At 49.1% G+C, this 19,577-nt stretch overlaps 1 protein-coding gene and 1 long non-coding RNA gene across 3 annotated transcripts; both read right to left on the reverse strand.

The window, feature by feature from the left end:
* Positions 1-55: 55 nt before the first annotated feature.
* On the reverse strand, positions 56-5,786 carry LOC122363907 (protein l(2)37Cc-like). Of its 2 annotated transcripts, XM_043333724.1 has the most exons (4): positions 5,634-5,767; positions 4,766-4,869; positions 1,099-1,722; positions 56-748 (listed from the first exon to the last, which is right to left on the reverse strand). In XM_043333724.1, exons 3-4 carry the CDS (start codon positions 1,699-1,701, stop codon positions 533-535), a joined length of 819 nt encoding a protein of 272 aa, XP_043189659.1. In that variant the 5' UTR covers positions 1,702-1,722; positions 4,766-4,869; positions 5,634-5,767; the 3' UTR covers positions 56-532. The 2 variants fall into 2 exon arrangements, with proteins under 2 accessions (XP_043189659.1, XP_043189658.1); XM_043333723.1 differs by lacking the exon at positions 4,766-4,869 and having other exon boundaries at positions 5,634-5,786.
* A 5,918-nt stretch (positions 5,787-11,704) lies between these two features.
* On the reverse strand, positions 11,705-18,394 carry LOC122363908. The gene is made up of 2 exons (XR_006253452.1): positions 18,030-18,394; positions 11,705-17,785 (listed from the first exon to the last, which is right to left on the reverse strand). It is a non-coding gene; the product is annotated as an uncharacterized LOC122363908 (long non-coding RNA).
* Positions 18,395-19,577: the final 1,183 nt, after the last annotated feature.

The following is a 19,577-nucleotide window of genomic DNA, read 5'->3' on the forward strand; positions in this document are numbered from 1 at the left end:
TCCCACCGATTCCACCCAACTTTCAGGTACTTTAATTGCTATCCAACACATCTGCTATAATCACTCTAGGCTTGTATTGCATCAGTGGAACATTAATAGGACAATCCTGATGACAAGAGCCGCGCACGACACGATATCAGAACTAATCACATATCCAACAGCATGGTCTTCAGCACCGTGGTACGAACATCTCTGAGAAGGAATCCCTATTGACGACCCCGGCAGGCAGGAAGTCACCGTCACGTCGAACAAAAGACGGCCTCGGACAGCTCGGACAATTGGCGGCGTCCGGCGGAGTCGTCAGACAGGACAGCGGACAGCCGACGGAGTCTCGTCACAACGGACAGCAGACAGCCGCGGAGTCTCCACCAGTCGCTATACCGGTCCCTGGCCTTCTGTTGGACCTCATCCCCCAACCGGCGCGCCGATGAACGCACCAACCTATCGTCAGATCCCTCTCAGGCTAGCAACATCCATCCTTGGCCCGCCCCATCCTGTTGTCTCCCCTCCCTCTCCCCCGTCAGCGCCCACCTCAGACGGCGCCCAGGTTGAGCAGCGTGGTCTGGTTCTGCGGCAGGTACACCACGTTCCGGCTCTGAGACATCTGGTAGGCGATGTCCTCGGCCGCTTCGATCCGTCGCAGCTCGATCAGACCGTTACCGGCGCGCGCGAACGCGGCCGAGAGCAGCTCGGCGGCCACCTTGTCTCCCTCGGCCGAGGTGATGGCCGCCCGCTTCTGCTGCTCCGCCTGTGCACAGCGCGTGAAGGGGGACCGGTCAGTGGTGAGCGAGACAGATCGCGGCAGTGGCATGGAGAAATGCCGGATGAGAGGTAGGGGACATACAGGTCCGTACCAACTACCAGACTTCTAAGATACCTAACCATCGAAATTTGAGTTTACATTATCTTGAAACTATGTGGCACTTCAAGCAGATACACACATTCAAAACATTATGTCAGCAAACACAGTGGACAGACTATTTATCATTGAATGTTACACTCACTAGACCCAACCATGCTATGATGCACTGCGCACGCCCATTCCAGCCCATTCCAAGCAATACATCCCACACAGACTATCCCGCCCGCGTGACGTACCTTCTCCACCACGAATCGGGCCTTCTCTGCCTCCTGTTGCGCCACCTGCTTCATCTCGACAGCCTGCGTGAACTCGCGGCCGAACGTCAGGTGCGTGATCGAGATGTCGTCCAGCAGCAGGCCGAACTGACGCGCGCGCTCCGTCAGCTCCTCGGAGACCGTCTGCGAGACCACCTCGCGCTGCGTGATCATCTCGCTGGCGTCGTAGCGGGCCACCACCGCCTTCAGCACCTCGTTGGTGATGGAGGGCAGCACGCGCTCGTCGTAGTCCTGTCCGAGCGTGGTGTAGATGTTGGGCAGTGCCGTGGCCACCGGTCGGAACAGCACGCGCAGAGTGATGCTGACGTTCTGCAGGTCCTTGCTGCCCGTCACCACGGGCACGTTCCGCGGCCGCGCGCGGATGTCGAACATGATGGGCCGCTGCACCCACGGGATGAAGAAGTGGGTGCCCTCGCCGACCACCGCGTTCTTGACGCCGGCGAAGCGGTCGAAGATGACGGCCCGGTGTCCGGCGTCCACGTTATAGAGGGCCGAGTTGATGACGCCACCAGTGATGGCCAGGCCGACGCCCAGTTGGCCGATACGGTTCAGGAGCTGTGCCATCGCTGGATCGGTGGCTGGTTACTGCAGAGGGCCAGAGGCAGAGGGGGAGTTGTTAAAAATGGCTAATGAGGGATCAAAGAGCCAATGGTGAGGCAGCCACTGCTAGCTCACCTAGCTCACTAAAATACAAAATCTAAAAAAACACAATCAAATTCTGCCTAGTGCCAACCCAACACTTACTGAGAACTGCTTAAAACCTACCTAATACCTAGGTACCCCTTGACCTATGTAGCCCCTACCACCTCAGCCTGTACAAAGAAGTGCCTGCAGCAGCATCTACCTTTTAATCATTTAATGAAAAACAACAGATTGAGATGTAGGCATTCTTCAAGATCTACCAGCTTATGAGACGGTGCTGTTTCCTATACGCTCTTACCCCGCATACCCACAGTCAAGTTTCAGGGAGATGGACAAACAATGGTAACCAATCGATCTCAGAGCTACAAGGTAGGTACCTATTTGTGTAAAATAAGGGTGGCCGTTCAGGGCACGTGGCCTGGGGGCATAAATCTGGAGATCGCACACAAATTGTGGCACTTTGTAATAATAATATTTCACATTCCTGTAGCTTGTGAATTATAAGGTTCTGTAGACAATTCATCTTTCAATTTCTATTATTCCTTTTTTGGTAATTCAGTGACACACAGGCTGCTACGAGCCCCAAGGCAGTCGGGCGCACTATGGTATCGGCAGTCCATTTATGGATACGTATCCATTAAAGGAAACATTTCCAAATTTGGAAGGCACTTCGTTCCATTTATGGAAACGCTAGTTCCAAAATTAGAAACGCCAATTTTTAACACGCGCAGTGGAAGGGGGGGGCGGATTTCGCCCACCCCTCCTGTTTTTCGCCAATAACTCGCGTCGCAAACATAATATTAATGTGAAATTTCGGCTACCTGCCCAGAATTGAATTGCGGATCTTCTCGTGCAAGAAATAAGAAAATCGGTTCACAACTTTTCTAGTAATAGCGGTCTAAAGTCAAACATCCTGCCGCCGCGGCGGCGCGGCGGCGCGGCGGCCGGCGCTAGCCGTTACGCGCCGCCTGAATTGTAGACTGTGCCGGGGCGGGACGGTTCCGTCTTTACATCGCGCTCCTTACCGCTGATTATATTAGATTCGCGTCAAATTCGGTGAGAAGACTGAGAAATGTACAGGCAATCATATGGTCAAAGAATTTTGAAAATCGGCCAATAAAAATTTGAGTTATGAGTGTGTAAACACAAAAATTGTGATTGCCGCGTTTCCCGCGTCGGCCGATCCCGCTTCAGCCGGCGACATCTTACCCTTAGCAGGCTTCTAACTGCCATATTTATTGTTGGATTATCTAGAAATTCACCATACATACTCACAATTGTTTGTTCTTTCGTATAGTGAAAGAAAAAAGAAAATCGGCCGGTAACTTTTTGAATTATCGGCGTGTAAACGAAAAAAGGTCGCTAATATGGCAGATTTGACCACATTTGACCTCATTTGACCTTGAAGATATTGACCTAGGGTCATGAAATTCACACACAACAGAGTTCCCCATGGCCCCCACCTACCCTCCAAATTTCGTCTTTCTAGCTCCAGTGGGAGCTGAGATCTTAGGGGGGGCGACATCCGCCCCCCCCCCCTTCCACTGGGCGTAGTACTCGCAACCCTTCCACTGCGCGTGTTAAGCAGGTATATTTCTGTATTTCTAAAGTTAATCGTCATCTTTTCAGCTGGCGTGTCTTTTCGTCGATATGTTTTCTCCCAAAGCAGTAAAATCCAACAATATTTTCGTACGCAAATGGCGAATCTGATGCCCTGATGCAAACCCTTGTCAACGTTCCATTTTTGGAAACGGAAGGTTCCAAAAATGGAAACTGTGCCAACACAGGAAAAGGCATAAGTATCATATGTGGGCCTGTCTACCCCACACCGGCTAAGCAATGGCCGAGCTATTGATGCCAGTACATGTTCCGATATGTGTGGTTTCCCTTCGCATCTAAATTTCGTATGAATGGTCCTCCAATTGCTTGGGCATAGTGCTCGAAAGCCGATGTTGGTACACTCGGGGGCAGATTGATGTTCCACCACTCCCTACCCATCGGGCTCCCATGGCTCAGCACTGGCTGCTGTCAGCAGTGGCAGGACTGGCAGCACTGGCATTGGCAGGCAGTGCTGAGCAGTGCTGAGGGCAGGCAACACTGGCAGCAGCCACTGCTGATCCATGGGAGCCCAATGGGTAGGGAGTGGTGGAACATCAATCTGCCCCCGAGTGTACAATAATGCTTACGAAAATGTGTCTTCTGGGGAAAGTCCCCAATTTCTAGGCACCTACATAAACCCCAGAACTGTCCAGCCGTCTTGCCTACTAAGCTGCAACTGCTAACGAAGCCCACATTATAACATATTTTAACTGTTGCAAGCATGCATGCGTGACTGCAGTAAGTGATGTGCCCTGAATTGTAGTCAACAGACTGGCTTCCCAAGAAAAGCAAGGCTTTATAAGTAGGGTTGGAGTTAAGTTCGGCCTTATCAGGCCGGTTCAGAAGCTCCAGTTCGCATTTCCATGCTGTCAGATCGTGCACCTTTTCCAACATTCGAGTGGATTATTAGAAATAAGGAAGGCATAAAGTGCTTCTAAAAAAATTAAATGCAAATAAGAGTTGAAATTCATATAACCTACCTACTGCATCTGTGAGCTGTATGTAGAGCTTGAGTTAAAATTTGTCATTTGTTCCAAAAATGGAAACTGTGCTTCATTAAGCATTCTTCAATGGGCCTTAAACAGGCACAAACTGAAGGCCTACTGAACTAATACGGTGCAAAGTGGGCAATTAGTGCAGTTTGAGCATTTCCCTATCCATAGAAATTATTTATAACACCTTGTCATCGCTTTTTCTTATAACTGAATCGTTTAAAACTGGATGACAGCTTGGATCGCTTCAGACAAGCTGTAACATATCAATCAGACCTTTAATGCAATTATTTACATACATTCTACCAACATTCACACATTCGTAAGTTAAATAGGTGTTAAGAAGTTCAGTTTGCCCACTTAGAAGCATCTGTATAAAACATTTTCCAACTTACCGCCTTCCAAAGCCGGAGAGACGATTTCCGTGACTAGAGCACGTGGTCACCAACACGCCATTTCAGGGCTTGCTTTACAGCAATATGAATACCAGACAGCAAGTCTGTCAATTAAAAAATTGCCATTCTTGTGAAAATCAAATTTTTCCACAAAAAAATGAGGTATATTTCATTAATGACACATAAAAGTTCACCTATCATGAAAAATTCTATTGTTTACAAAAAGAAGTGGACTGTGCAAGCCTGTTCAACAGCCGATTTTTCTGTTCAACATTGGAATTATGAAGCGAAATGCGGTCTTTTGATTGGTGGCCTTTGTTTGATGCGGAATTCTATGGTTTGTTGCGGAAACTACCGAACAGGTTTATGTGCTCCTTGCGTTTCCGAAAATAGAAACGGAGCGTTTCCATTTTTGGAACAGTTGGTTTTTAGCGTTTCCATTTTTGGAACTTTCTTCCAAAAATGGAAACGTTTCTATAAATGGAGTGCCGATACCATAGTGCGCCCGACTGAAGGGCACCTCTCATGAATGACTACCAAAATAAGCACACTGGATCAGTCAATTTACCAATCACCAGCATACTTTGGTCTGTTAATCACTCCAGCTCAGTGATTAACAGACCAATTAGCTGAGTGATTAGCTGAGCTCTGGCCTCCCACAGCTAGGTACTAAACTTATTGGACACTCAATATGTAGTGTGGGTGAAAATCGTGTGGGTACCTATATCAATATAAATTGAAATACGATTCAGATTTTCGTTAGCTAGGTACCTAACTAAGCGACCGAAAATATCTGAGACCTTTGAGCACGGTCATAGATACTACCTTTGAGGGCTATTGCTATACCATTATGTAGGTAGCTACTTACAACTTGGTTGCTTCCTTTCCTTGGCCAATTTTGCAATAAGCTGAATCCTTAGCCCTTTGGTGCTTTGTGAATAATGGATAGAAAAGACCTAAATAGAATATCTCGGCGTGCGTGGTCCTCACTCCTCAGTTTTCCGAATGTCACAGCTGCGCAGTTTTTGTACCAAATCCACAATAGCCATGTCCACTAATTTATTATTGTTGAGCTCAAAACATGACCGCAAATGGGAAGGGGAGAAGGGGTCACGCCGGCAGGGGCGTCGTTTTGTATAGGCCTGGTAGGGCCCGAGCCCTACCAATGTTTATTTGGGCCCTACCAGTGTTCGCTGAGCTCTACCAATCTTTTGTCACTTGGTAAAAAAATCAAAATAAACAGATAAGCAAATAAGCATATATGTACATTCGTCACAGATGTGTGTGGCCTGTGGGCCGTAGGAGCTGCTGTCGCGAACCCTTCGCAAGCCGGCAGGGGATTCTTAGGGAACGGCAAGGTGTCCTCACTCCTCAGGCCGGCAAAGGGTCTTCAGAGGCCGGCAGCACCTTCAGAAGTTCAGTGGGGTCCTTAGAGAACGGCACGGTACTCTCAGACTCCGGTGGGATCCTCAGAATTGCCGGTGTGGGCCACGCAAAAGTCACTGGTGGGTGTCCGTCAGATGCAGGGGTGGATTTTTATATCAAGTTGGGGTTGCACGTGCAACCCCAACTTTGAATTGTGCAACCCCAACATCGGTTTGTGCAACCCCAACTTTACAACTGAAATAAATCGGCGGGCGACTCGAATGGTGCCGCCCCCATAACCCTGAGCCATCCCAAAACTCTATGCCACCCGTTGACTTGGCACCATCTTTCAAAAGAGCCCTACCCATCATGTAGGCAATAGTCACCCATCAACTATCTAGTGTACCTAGTTGCCGCCTCCTCAGACCTCAAATGTAGGTGCCGCTCCCTTCGAATGTAGGTGCCGCCCCCTCGAATGTAAGTGCCGCCCCTCGAATGTAGGTGCCGCCCCTCAAATGTAAGTGCCGCCCCCTCGATTGTAGGTGCCGCCCCCTCGAATGTAGGCGCCGCCCATTAAATGTAGGCGCCATCCCCTCGAATGTAGGTGCCACCCCCTCGAATGTTGGTGCCGCCCCTCAAATGTACCTAAATGCCGCCCCTCGAATGTAGGTGCCGCCCCCTCGAATGTAAGTGCCGCCCCCTCAAATGTTAGTGCCGCCCCCTCCCTCGAATGTAGATGCCGGCCCTCCTCGAATGTAAGTGCCGCCCCCTCGAATGTAGGTGCCGCCCCCTCGAATGTTGGTGTCGCCCCCTCGAATGTAGGTGCCACCCCCTCAAATGTAAATGTCGCCCCTCGAATGTAGGCGCTGTCCCCTCGAATGTAGGTGCCGCCCCCTTAAAGGGACCCTCCCACCTTCAAAAAAGTTAATGAATTGGCACGAAAGTGATGTCGCTCGGTTCAGAAAGAGCGAAAACGAATATCTACCAAATTTCATCGAAAAATATTCACCGGTTTTCAAGATATTAGACTTTTACTTTTGTTTACTTTTTGGGATCTCCGCTGTTCCTAGCGACTTTATTTGAAAGTGCGGCATTTGTTGCGCACAAAGCAGCAGATACCACCGCGTGCTACCAAACGTTTTAGTAAAAGATTTAAAAATCGTTAGATCTCCGCTGACGTCACAAATTCTAAGGGGGCATACCAATGCACTAGCCCCTTAGGATCCGAAAACTGCAAGTTTGAAATTCCATATCTCCGAATTAAAGCATTTGTCGATGTTGTGAGTGCCCAAACCGGTATTTGCAGGCCATGGCCACCAATTTGGCTATCTCAACTCAAAACTAATGTTAAGGTGGGAGTGTCCCTTTAAATGTTAGTGCCGCCCCCTCGAATGTAGATGCCGGCCCTCCTCGAATGTAGGTGCCGCCCCCTCAAATGTTAGTGCCGCCCCCTCGAATGTTAGTGCCGCCCCCTCGAATGTAGATGCCGGCCCTCCTCGAATGTAGGTGCCGCCCCCTCAAATGTTAGTGCCGCCCCCTCGAATGTAGATGCCAGCCCTCCTCGGAATGTAGGTGCCGCCCCCTCAAATGTTAGTGCCGCCCCCTCGAATGTAGGTGCCGGCCCTCCTCGAATGCAGGTGCCGCCCCCTCAAATGTTAGTGCCGCCCCCTCGAATGTAGGTGCCGGCCCTCCTCGAATGCAGGTGCCGGCCCCTCGAATGAAGGTGCCGCGCCGCCCCCACAAATGTTGGCCCCGGCCACTTATGCATAGGTGTCATCGGTCATCCCATAAAATGTAGGTGCCGTCCCTTCGAATGTAGATGGCACCCCCTAGCGTGTAGTTGCCGCCCCCTAAGGCCTAGTTGCAATGCAGCCCCCTCAAATGTAGGTGCCACCCCCTAAGTGTAGGTGCCACCCCTTGAAATAAAGGTGCCTTTCCCTCACATGTAGATAGATGCCGCCCCCCCCCCCCATGCGTGGGTGCCACTCCTCAAGTTAGGGTGCTGCCCATAAAATGTAGGTGCCGCCCCGTCTAAGCGTAGGCGCTGCCGGCGCTGCCGCCTCAAGTGCAAATGCCATCGCCGCCCCCTCTAATGTAGGTACTACCCTCCTCTCAAGAGCTTGAGCTGTCACAAGGCCGTAGAGCTGTCGGACATGCAAAAATGACCAGTTAAAAAAAAAAAATCGTGGATTTCGATTCCTGGTGCGCCGCTCACCGCCCAGTGGAGGTCGCAGGGGGGCATCAGGGCCATGCCCCCCCCCCCCCAAAGACAAATCAGGGGCCAAATGGCCATCATATAATTTGCCCCCTTAAAGGTAGTGTGCCAGCTTTCCTGGGCCGTATGGAGTTAATGGCCCAGATAAGGAGAACCGGATTTAGAACTTATCCATACCTTCAAAACTCATGGAAACGTCTTAAATTCTTCAAATTTTGAGTACCCCAGTGCGAAATTCGCCCCGACGGGTTGTCGGTCGTACCCCAACCACATTTCACACCACTATGAACAATAAATGCACACACTGAAATCGCTATTACCGATATGCTCATCCAATCAAGTTTCGATAAACCCGTTCATCATCAGCTCCTGCGGTTTCGAACACGCCTGTTAGGTGGTGCGGTAGACCGCGCCCAAAGCTAGGGCCCCGGTAACGTGAGGTAGCCGAGTCAGGGCAGCGTGCGCTGACCCAAGCCGGAGCCGCGCGTCCTCCCGGTGTCATGTGATAGCCCGGGGCTGCCCGCGGGGATGCGGTAGACCGCGCCCAAAGCTGCGGCCCCGGCTTGGGTCAGCGCACGCTGCCCTGACTCGGCTACCTCACGTTACCGGGGCCCTGGCTTTGGGCGCGGCTTCTGCTCATACTTTGTGGTGCGGTGGTGGTGCGTCGGGCTGCGCGCTCTGACTTCGGCCAAGAAAAATGCGTCAGCTGATCATTGTCATTTCTGCCACTTGCGTGTGGTGAAATGGGGTCATAACTTATGAGACGGCTTTTTCATATCAATTATTTTACATAAAATCATATTTCAAACCATAAATAATGTTCGACAGCCAAATAAAAGAAACAATACCAATACAGGCTTACAGTTTAAGGCTCGACATTGTGTTGTCTACGATTAGACAGCTGATAACTCATTCCCGTACGTCGTATGGTCGTAACACTATAATGACCTTTGCTTATTGTCACATGTGCGCCGCATTCGCGATTGTTGCCGACGCCTGTTTGCAGGCGAGCCCACTACAGTTGTTATACATATCTAAAAACCGATAAACTTTTAGGCGAAAAAGGCACTATTCCAGGCCCATTTTTGATTTTTTTTTTGCGATATTAGGTAAAAACAGAAGCTTCTTATCCTAGGAAAAATAAAATGGGAAATCTTTCAAAGGTGGCACACTACCTTTAAACAACCGATGGGCCCCGATGGGCGTAGGGGCCCTGGCTCTTACCCGATTGTCACGAGGCTCAAGAAACCAACGCCAGGTATTATGTAACAGCCCCCATACCGGTCTTTGAGTATCCTGACTTCTGAGGGCGCTTCAGTGGCCTCCAAGGGCCCACCTTGACCGATGAGGGCCCACATCGACCTCCCAGAGCCCTCCACTGGCCCTTGAGGGCCCGAAAGCGGCATCAGGAGTCCCCCAACCGGCCTTTGAGGGCCCCACACTGATCTCTTGATGGCCTCATTTCTGTCTCTGGGTTTCAGGACTGACCTTTGGGTGCCGGTCACTAAGAGCCCGCATCGACCTCTGAGGGCCTCAAACTGGCCTTTGAGAGCCCTGTACTGGTCTTGAGGGCTCCCAAACTGGTCTCTGGGGGTCCACGCCTCTAATGGCCTCATTTCTTTTTCTGAGGGCCCCAAACTGGCCTCAATGGGCTCCAGCCGGTCTATGGGGTCTCTACACCGCCCTTGATGGCCCTTTTATGGTCTCTGGGGTGCCAGGTTAGTCTGGTCCCTGAGGCTGCTCTGAGGGACCCACACTAACTTATAATGAACCCACTCCGGTCGCTGAGGGCTCAAGATTGAACTTTGGGTGCCTCGCACTGGGCTCTGAGGGCCCACATTGACCTCCGAGAGCTCCACACTGGCCTGTAAGGGATCATATTGGGCTGGCCTCTAATGACCAACTGGTTTTTGAGGGCCAGTACTGGCCAGTGGCCACTCAGGGTCCCAAACCGGCTTTTGAGGGCCATAACCGGCATCTGATGGACCGAACCGGACCCTGGTGGCCCAAAACAGGCCTCAGAGGGCCCCGCACCAGACTCTGAGAGTCCCATATTTAGTCTCTGGGGTCCAAGGAAGAACTTTTGGCGTTTCATGCCGTCCTCCAAGGCTCCCTGTCAGTCTCTGTTGGTCCCCATGTCGGAATTTCGGAATTTGAGGGCCGTTATCTCGTCGCAACGGGCCGGCATTAAGGTCTATTACCATATCGGGGTCACATCGGTTTCTGAGGGCCCATGTCTGCTGCCAAGGGTCCCTGGTCTCTGATAGTTCCATTTAGGTCTTTGAGAGCCCGGGCCTGCCCATCATAGGCGCCTCATGCTATCTTCTTATTCTCTGCCGATCTCGGAGGGCCCCTGTCGATCTGTTTGGCCCGTACAGGTTTTTAAGGGCCGCTGCTAGTCTCTGAGAGCCCCATGTCGTTAGTTGTGTCTATTTTGGGTCGCATTGGCACCACACATGTCTCTTAGGGCCCATACCAGTCAAGGGGTCCCACATTGACCTCTCAAGGACCAACGCTGGCCTCAAGGGCTCACACTTCCTCAGAGGTTCCGAACTGGCCTTTGACGACCCCGCACTGGCCTTTGATGACCCCGGGCCCGCACTGGCCTCTGATGGCTCAGGCAGGTCTCGTAAGACCCACGTTGGAGTTCAAAGACCCATACTGCTGTGCGAGGTCTCACCCGGTTTATGAGGGTCAATCTCAATACTGGCCTTAAATGATCTTAAGCCGGGCTTAAGATCATTTAAGATCATAAGGGTCTCATATTGGTTTCAGAAGTTTTCCGCTACTTACGAAAAACTTCAGGGGGAGGGGGCGGATATTCGCCCCCCTACGCGGTACGCGGGTTAAGCTAACACACCACCCCCAGCGAGGGTCTACAGGGGCCCCTTTGCCAATTCCCCCCCCCCCCCCAACGCCAAATTTACGACCGTACCTGGTGGCGCCCACTTCCGGACTATTGCGCCCCTCGGTACCGCTTTGGGCGCCCTTTCAGGGCTGTGCAACCCCAATAAAAAACAAAAAAATCCACCCCTGGTCAGATGCATATGTGTGGGGCTTTCAGAGGCGCCGGAGTGGGACCTGCACAGTCGCCGGTGAGGGCCCTCTTAAAGGGAGATTGTAATTTGAAAGTTGTCCCTTTGTATATGCTGCTATGCTGCTCTTATCGCTAGGTATGTCTAGGGGATTGTGTCCTTCACTATATTACTCTATGTGTTGTCTAGGGGATTATATTCTTCAATCTTTTACTCTATATGCTGTCTAGGGGTATTACTGATGAAAACGCGATCGATATATGTGTGTTTCTGGATCCTTTCCCTCCTTCGTTCCCAACACCATCCACCATACAGACGTGAACATGAGTTAAAAGTAGATATATTGAAATGAGCCAAAAGATAAGGTCGAAACCAAAATGTCAAAAGGAAGCGATCGAGTCATTAAACGAGACAAGGCCGAAAATCAGTCCTGCACGAATAGCCGTTGCATTAGCACAGGCTGATATCGAAGAAGACGGAAGAGTGTCGAAAGAAGACCGAAAATCAGTCCCACTCGAGTTGCTATCGCACTCGAGTATGCCGATATTGGAGAGGCCGGAAGAGTGCCGAAAGAACAGCCTGCTGTCGCCAAGCCGAGCCAATCGGCTCCCTGGTCAGCGTCATGATGGCGGGCAGGCTGAAACACAAACAGCGCAGTGAGACCGGACAACGGCGGTCAACGGTCACCAAAAAAGGGCGAAAGAGATAACCGAATGATTAGCCGAAAGACAAAACAAACAGTTCAACCATATACCGAATAGTTCGGCAAGTTAAACGGACTTCCTAGAAGACGTCACGTCACCTTGTCCCCACAGCACAGCTCCAAGAGAGCTGGCTGGGGCAGACCGTCTGGTCTGAGTCATTCTTACGTAGGTACTTACTTGTGCATGTTGAGTGGAGTGTTGCAGAGTGGGTGTTGTCGAACGTGGTGTGGACTGTGTGAGGAGTGTCCCGCTGCTGCGTCTGGCGCCCGTTTTATACCTCTCCGACAGTCGTTTGCCCTTGGTGTGTCGTCAACCCATTATCTGATCCCACGTTCAGTTTTTCACGATCTAACCTTCCCTACATGCTTAACCCTCGCCGAGTGTTTTTGCTGTGGGCGAACGGTGGAGGTCAGCGAGATAGGAACCGAGCGAGCCGCCGCCGGTTGGTCGGCCTTGGTCTCCGGGCCGACTGACGGGGCGCTTCCCGTCGCTGGAAATAATGAGTGTCGCCGATTAGCCGCTCAGAGCAGACGGAAACGATATTTCTCATATCCCTCCCATTTTTACGGCGAACGAAGAACTGTAACCTTAGGGGGTGAACGGGTATACGTATGTAATTTCATGTTTACAGTCTGACTGAGTCCGACACATTTTGACTTTAAGGCAAAGGTAAATGAGACCACTCTATCTCAAACTATTTTTACTCTTTTGACAACTCTTTTGTCAAATATGACACTAGAAAAGTACATAATTACTAAATAGCTTGATTGGCCATAAAATCATAAGTCCCTACGACTTACATAATCCTTAGCAGTGCACCATGGTTGTGCTGACGCTACCGGATACAAAATCCTGGAAGAAGGCAATCAATACGCATTTACATTTATGTTTAAGCTATTCTGGGAACCACATCTGCTTGCTACTGACCTGTGGACTGTTTCTGGGATGGGAATTTCGTGGTTTACCGGAAACGATTTACAAAGGAGCATGTCGTCAGTCGTGCAATGTAAAGGGTACGCTTGTTAACGATTCCCAATACGGGCTTCGACTTTAAAAACTCACGAGTGATAACGTGATGGGTCCATCCGTCTGCTTTATGGCCGCCACACCTGGAGGAGATAAGCTACAACCGACGGGCGAGTGATCGTTTGCCTCCGTTAGAACAGAAGGATGCGTTTCCGACTTCTGGCAGCACTCAGCATCGAGATGTTGGTCCTAAGGGCTCGGGTGAGGTGTTGAGGCTGAAGTCAATCTGACATGCCGAGAGAATGGTGGTGCTTGTAGACCTTTTGGTATCTCCGATACCTGTGTAGGACGCACTCTGCTGCTGGCTCCAATGACCTGAGGACATTGGGAGGGACCAGACGATGCAAGCATCGCAGCACACGAGCAGTTTGTCCTATTGTCTATGCCGGTTCTAGGCCCGCGCATCTTTTGGTCTGCACAGATCCATGTCGCTGGATCTAGTTTCAAGGCAATGCACAAGATTGTTGCTTCACCACAACTTATACCTCGAGCACCAACTGACCCTTATCACGACCTTCATGCATACGCTGAAGCAGATTGTAGCAAACTCGTCTGCTTGACTTTAACAAGTGAGCACATGCCCGTTGGCTTTGATCTTTTGATCTCAAGGGTTGTTCTTACTTTTGTTCGTGACCTGACATCATCGTCGCTGGTCACTCACGAGACGGTGACGCTCCATGCAGGGTTGGATAAATCCATCAGGACCTCCACTCGGCAGCGTGGTGTCTGTTGCAGACAATACAACGAAAGTCAACCACAGTAACTGGTACACCTTCCATTCAATATGACGTTGACTCTTCGTTCAGCTTTGGGATTGCCAAATGATTCACATGAGTGCTGAACGAGTTCACATAGGATTGCAGGTTCTAACTGCATAGGCTTTCGGGTTCATATTTTAAATCGTTCCACAGGGAAATGTGTGGTCAGTTTGCACAGTTGATGCTACTCCAGAATCTTGCTATAAAAACATTAACCTAAGTGTTACTCGAAAGTCGAGACAACGAAATCAAGCAAATATTTCGTTAATGTTGCATTGTCCCTTACCGTTGCGGTTCTGCTCGGTTTAGCTTTACTGGAAAGACCTTCCCTCGGGACGTCTCGTGCCTCGTTCCTGCGCTGAAATCGAAACCTTTCGGCTTCAGTCAGCTCACATGGTAACTGCTGACGGCCGAATTACTATTTTTCTTTGCCTTGTTATCTCAACTGCAAGACCCACACAGTAATTCACGATGAAGCAGGACATGAAGCATTTATGTCTTTCTTCCTACTCTGGAGATGAGCCACGGGATGGACTCTTGAAGAGTTTTGCACTTGCTATGACTTGCAAAGTGCAGCTAAGCAAGGATTCGAGTCGTACTACCTCCTGCCATGGAATGGAGATAAAACGAGACGAAAACCACCGTCTTAAACACTATCTTTCCCTCTGCAGTCACCTGAAGTCTACTCACATTTCAACTGTTTGTCGGGTTTGCTGTTTTTGCAACATCTGTGCAGCGAAGCACAGCAAACAAGTCACCTTTCTTATCGACGCTGCGGTCATCTTCTGAAACAAGTTAACGTCGATCGGTTTCGCTGCTTCTGCAACACCTGTGCAAACGAAGCAAAGCAACCGAGTCATCTTCCTAAGACACCTGTCTTATCGACACTGTGGTCAATTATCCGACACTGGTCAATTCCTGAAGTACAATTCTTAAAGTAATTATGGTGTTGGTCGGGTTTGCTGCTTCTGCAACACCTGTGCAATGAAACAAGCAACCAATTCATCATCTAACCATCTAACCTTGAATGTGAATCACACCTTTCCGATCGACTGCTGCGACTACCTTCCAAAGTCATTAAGCTGTAAGTCGGGTTGCTGCTCCAGCAACTCCTGAGCAGTGCCAAACAAGTCAACCGAGTCATCCTATCTCGGATATAAAACAACCCACCTTCCTTATCGATGCTGCGGTCACCTCCTGAAGCAAGTAAATTGTTGGTCGGGTTTGCTGTACCTGCAGCACCTGTGCAACAAAGTCGAGCAATCGAGTCGTCATCACCCTATAAGACACATTTTCTATCGACGTCACCTTCAAACAAGCAAGCTGTTGGTCGGGTTTGCTGCTGGCCTCTCCTTGTACTCGCTGGAGTGTTCGACTCTTTATAGGTACTCCGGTAGCAGTGTACTTGCGGTGGGGTTTGCCGCCTTACACGCTCAAATGGTTCCGTTTTTCACATGCTAGGAACACCTCCTCAGCATGGATTGTTGTGTCGCATGTGCCAGTGACCTGCTGCTCCCGTCACTGCACGCCCAGCCCTTATGCCTAGAGCGTAAGCTGACCGAGAATTTCCACCCATACCCGGCCGGTGTATGTTCGGTGGGCATGGACCCCCAGAGGACCACCCTCTGCCATGCTGCTCAACTCTGGTAGATAGGTGGGGCAGGCCCTATCACCAGTTCTCCTCAGCTCCTACGCGTCCGGGCCGCGACTGCCGTCCTGCTCCCCGCGAGCAGACGGTCTTGTGACGCCCTCCTCCGAGAGACGTCAGTAGGCTGCCCGTCCTACCTAGCACTCGCCCTTCTCTCAGGGACGTAGGTAGACGGCACGACCTACTCAATTAACGGAAAATCACACTTCTGGCCCAGCATATCATCACCCGCCAAATACCTCGCGTTTATCATTCAGTCAAACTTATTTGAGCCAAAGTGAAGTTAAAATATTGCCATCCAGTGTTGACCGTAAACGTCTAAAACGATATCTTATTTTTACTGCGGGACAAAATATCTAGCATTGAGAGAACTACCTGACCTGAAATCGACTTACCGGAAACCTGTAACATGCTCTGAAAGATGGAAATTCCTGTGTCAAGAAAATGTCAACGAACAAATTGGTCGTACTCTCAAATTTAAATGACATCTCAAGTTATGAAACACTGAGCCAATCTTGTACAATGTACTTTGTCAACATCTGTCAACAACTTAGCAATAAGACTCTATCAGCGACCAACCAGGAGAACAATTGAAATCCCACATGAATATCTAATCATGTCAGCGAGGCGTCCATCCACTCAGTCACAATGACACTTCGGACTGTGTCAGGGCCATGTAAGGTTATGTCAACTGACCTCTGACAACGAACCTCTGAACTCCGGAACCTTGATCATGGGATATTTCCGCGATCTTGAAAGCTGATCGAATGGTATATCCGGTTTGGCGATCAGATGATCGAACTCGCGTTGTTTTATCTGTGGATGGTTATTGCCGCGAACACGCTAGCTGACCACTGTGCTGCCATGCACCTGGTCACTGACATCCTATGGCAACTACCCCAAAGTTCAATGACACCAAGTCGGTATCACCAGAACGTCCCATGACAACGAAGTCAGTGTTATATAGTTCCCTAAAGTCAAGTCAGTAACATCTGAGCATTAAAGGTCAAGACAAAGCTCAATAACACCAAGTCGATGTTATCAGAGCAAACCAGCGGACCAGCTCAACAACACCAAGTCGGCATTATATGAGCGCCTTACGGGCAACTTCTTAATAAAGTTCAATTATACCAAGTAAGTATCATCCGAACACATATTCAAGTCAAAGGAATCGAATGGATGTAATCCATAGAGCATATCTGGACATTCATTTATACCATGAGTTAAATAGCCATTTGCTGTCATGCCAACGATGCGAACGAATTGATTTGCGAGGTATACGACCGAGTAGCGTATCGCCAGAAGGCAAAGTAAGTAGACCCACAGAAGTAAGCAAGACTAACCTGAATCAAATGAACTTCAAGAGATGGCGACCTCGACGGTGCGTCCGATGTAGGTTGCCCATGCAGCATGCGGACCAACAATTGGCCTGGCGAACCTAAGAGTCTGGAACTCGAGCCATTCGCCATCAAATAAAGGTAACTGGAAATGGAAATACACAAATTTGACCAGTCAATTCATGTTTCACGAACACGGTGAAACGGAAAGTTTACGAATCACGAGCAGCAAGCTACACCAACGAAGATCCACGAATCATTCTGGAACAACAAAGAACCTGAAAACTTTACAAGCAAGAACATGCAATGAATCAACGGCATATACAATCAGGGTCCTGTTCGAGCAGAACAGAGTTTGATATCCCGGACGAGCCCCCAATGTAATTTGAAAGTTGTCCCTTTGTATATGCTGCTATGCTGCTCTTATCGCTAGGTATGTCTAGGGGATTGTGTCCTTCACTATATTACTCTATGTGTTGTCTAGGGGATTATATTCTTCAATCTTTTACTCTATATGCTGTCTAGGGGTATTACTGATGAAAACGCGATCGATATATGTGTGTTTCTGGATCCTTTCCCTCCTTCGTTCCCAACACCATCCACCATACAGACGTGAACATGAGTTAAAAGTAGATATATTGAAATGAGCCAAAAGATAAGGTCGAAACCAAAATGTCAAAAGGAAGCGATCGAGTCATTAAACGAGACAAGGCCGAAAATCAGTCCTGCACGAATAGCCGTTGCATTAGCACAGGCTGATATCGAAGAAGACGGAAGAGTGTCGAAAGAAGACCGAAAATCAGTCCCACTCGAGTTGCTATCGCACTCGAGTATGCCGATATTGGAGAGGCCGGAAGAGTGCCGAAAGAACAGCCTGCTGTCGCCAAGCCGAGCCAATCGGCTCCCTGGTCAGCGTCATGATGGCGGGCAGGCTGAAACACAAACAGCGCAGTGAGACCGGACAACGGCGGTCAACGGTCACCAAAAAAGGGCGAAAGAGATAACCGAATGATTAGCCGAAAGACAAAACAAACAGTTCAACCATATACCGAATAGTTCGGCAAGTTAAACGGACTTCCTAGAAGACGTCACGTCACCTTGTCCCCACAGCACAGCTCCAAGAGAGCTGGCTGGGGCAGACCGTCTGGTCTGAGTCATTCTTACGTAGGTACTTACTTGTGCATGTTGAGTGGAGTGTTGCAGAGTGGGTGTTGTCGAACGTGGTGTGGACTGTGTGAGGAGTGTCCCGCTGCTGCGTCTGGCGCCCGTTTTATACCTCTCCGACAGTCGTTTGCCCTTGGTGTGTCGTCAACCCATTATCTGATCCCACGTTCAGTTTTTCACGATCTAACCTTCCCTACATGCTTAACCCTCGCCGAGTGTTTTTGCTGTGGGCGAACGGTGGAGGTCAGCGAGATAGGAACCGAGCGAGCCGCCGCCGGTTGGTCGGCCTTGGTCTCCGGGCCGACTGACGGGGCGCTTCCCGTCGCTGGAAATAATGAGTGTCGCCGATTAGCCGCTCAGAGCAGACGGAAACGATATTTCTCATAAGATAATGAGCTTTCTTTTTTCTTAAATAAAAATTACTCGACATCTATACTATTTCTACTGTAGTTTCTATAAAATATGAAAATTTCCTAGCACATTGTCGTATGTGAAAAGGTTTTTATTTTTGCAAAAAAGAAGCAGTACTTGCAGTACTTGTAACACCCGCCGAAATGCGTTGTCCTTCTCTATAAAAAAGTCGCAGTATATGACGCTTTTGTTTCAAACAGCGACGCTTGGGTTTTTGTTTGTTATCGCCTTGTCGTTGCTTGGTTGTAAGGATTCTAATTTGAATTAGAGTTAATTCGGTTTAGAATTAATTAGATTCTAATTCGGGGGTACATAGTGCCTACTCTTCTTTGTTTCCAAGTATTATTTTGCGCCACAAATGAACGGCAAGCGCCAGAAACGCAGCCAAATCTTGCGATTGCGACTACGAAATTCATTATTTTGGCCTCAGAGCCTGAAGCGAAAAATACAAGCATATTTATTTCAAAAAGACTTCAGGTTTGTCGAACGGTGTTATGAGAATTTTGATAACAGTACTGCATAGGTTTTTCAGTGATGCCGCAAAAGTGTTGTATCTATCTTCTTTTATTGTGCAGTCGGCGGGACCGATTCAAAATTGAGTCGTTGCTACTAAAATAGCAGCATATGGCGACAGATGATGAACAGGAAAAATAGTTGCGTAAATTTAGACATAAACCACCCCCAAACCATGAATATCTTTTGAAGGCACTATAGACGACCATTAACTAACTAGATGTGATGAAGATCAAATGTAATGAATACGCTCATTTTAAAAAATTACATGCAAGTACCAAAAAGTGATGTAAGTACTTATTCAACGGTCATTTTCAGCGCTCCCCGCTAACGTGACTTCAAGTTGAGATATTTGCGGCAAGGTACCGAATTGAGCAAAATGGTTTTAATTTACATTATAACTTGTTGTGTTTTGTCAGAAAATGGTCCTAACTCAGATTTTGTGGAAAAAGGTCATAATTAGAGTTGCAAAGTTTCCCTACCGCATTACCGGCATGCCAGTAATTTTTCACTACCGCAGGTTTTTTGTGGTATCTGGCATGTCTTGCCGGTAGCATGCCGGTATTTTTGGTTTTGCACAAAAAAAAAATTATTAGCATATGATTCAAACTTTGGACACTAAGAGGAAAATGTGGC

This window comes from Amphibalanus amphitrite, unplaced genomic scaffold, assembly GCF_019059575.1.
Source record: "Amphibalanus amphitrite isolate SeventyFive unplaced genomic scaffold, NRLGWU_Aamphi_draft 000647F_arrow, whole genome shotgun sequence".
Lineage (NCBI taxonomy): Eukaryota > Metazoa > Arthropoda > Thecostraca > Balanomorpha > Balanidae > Amphibalanus > Amphibalanus amphitrite.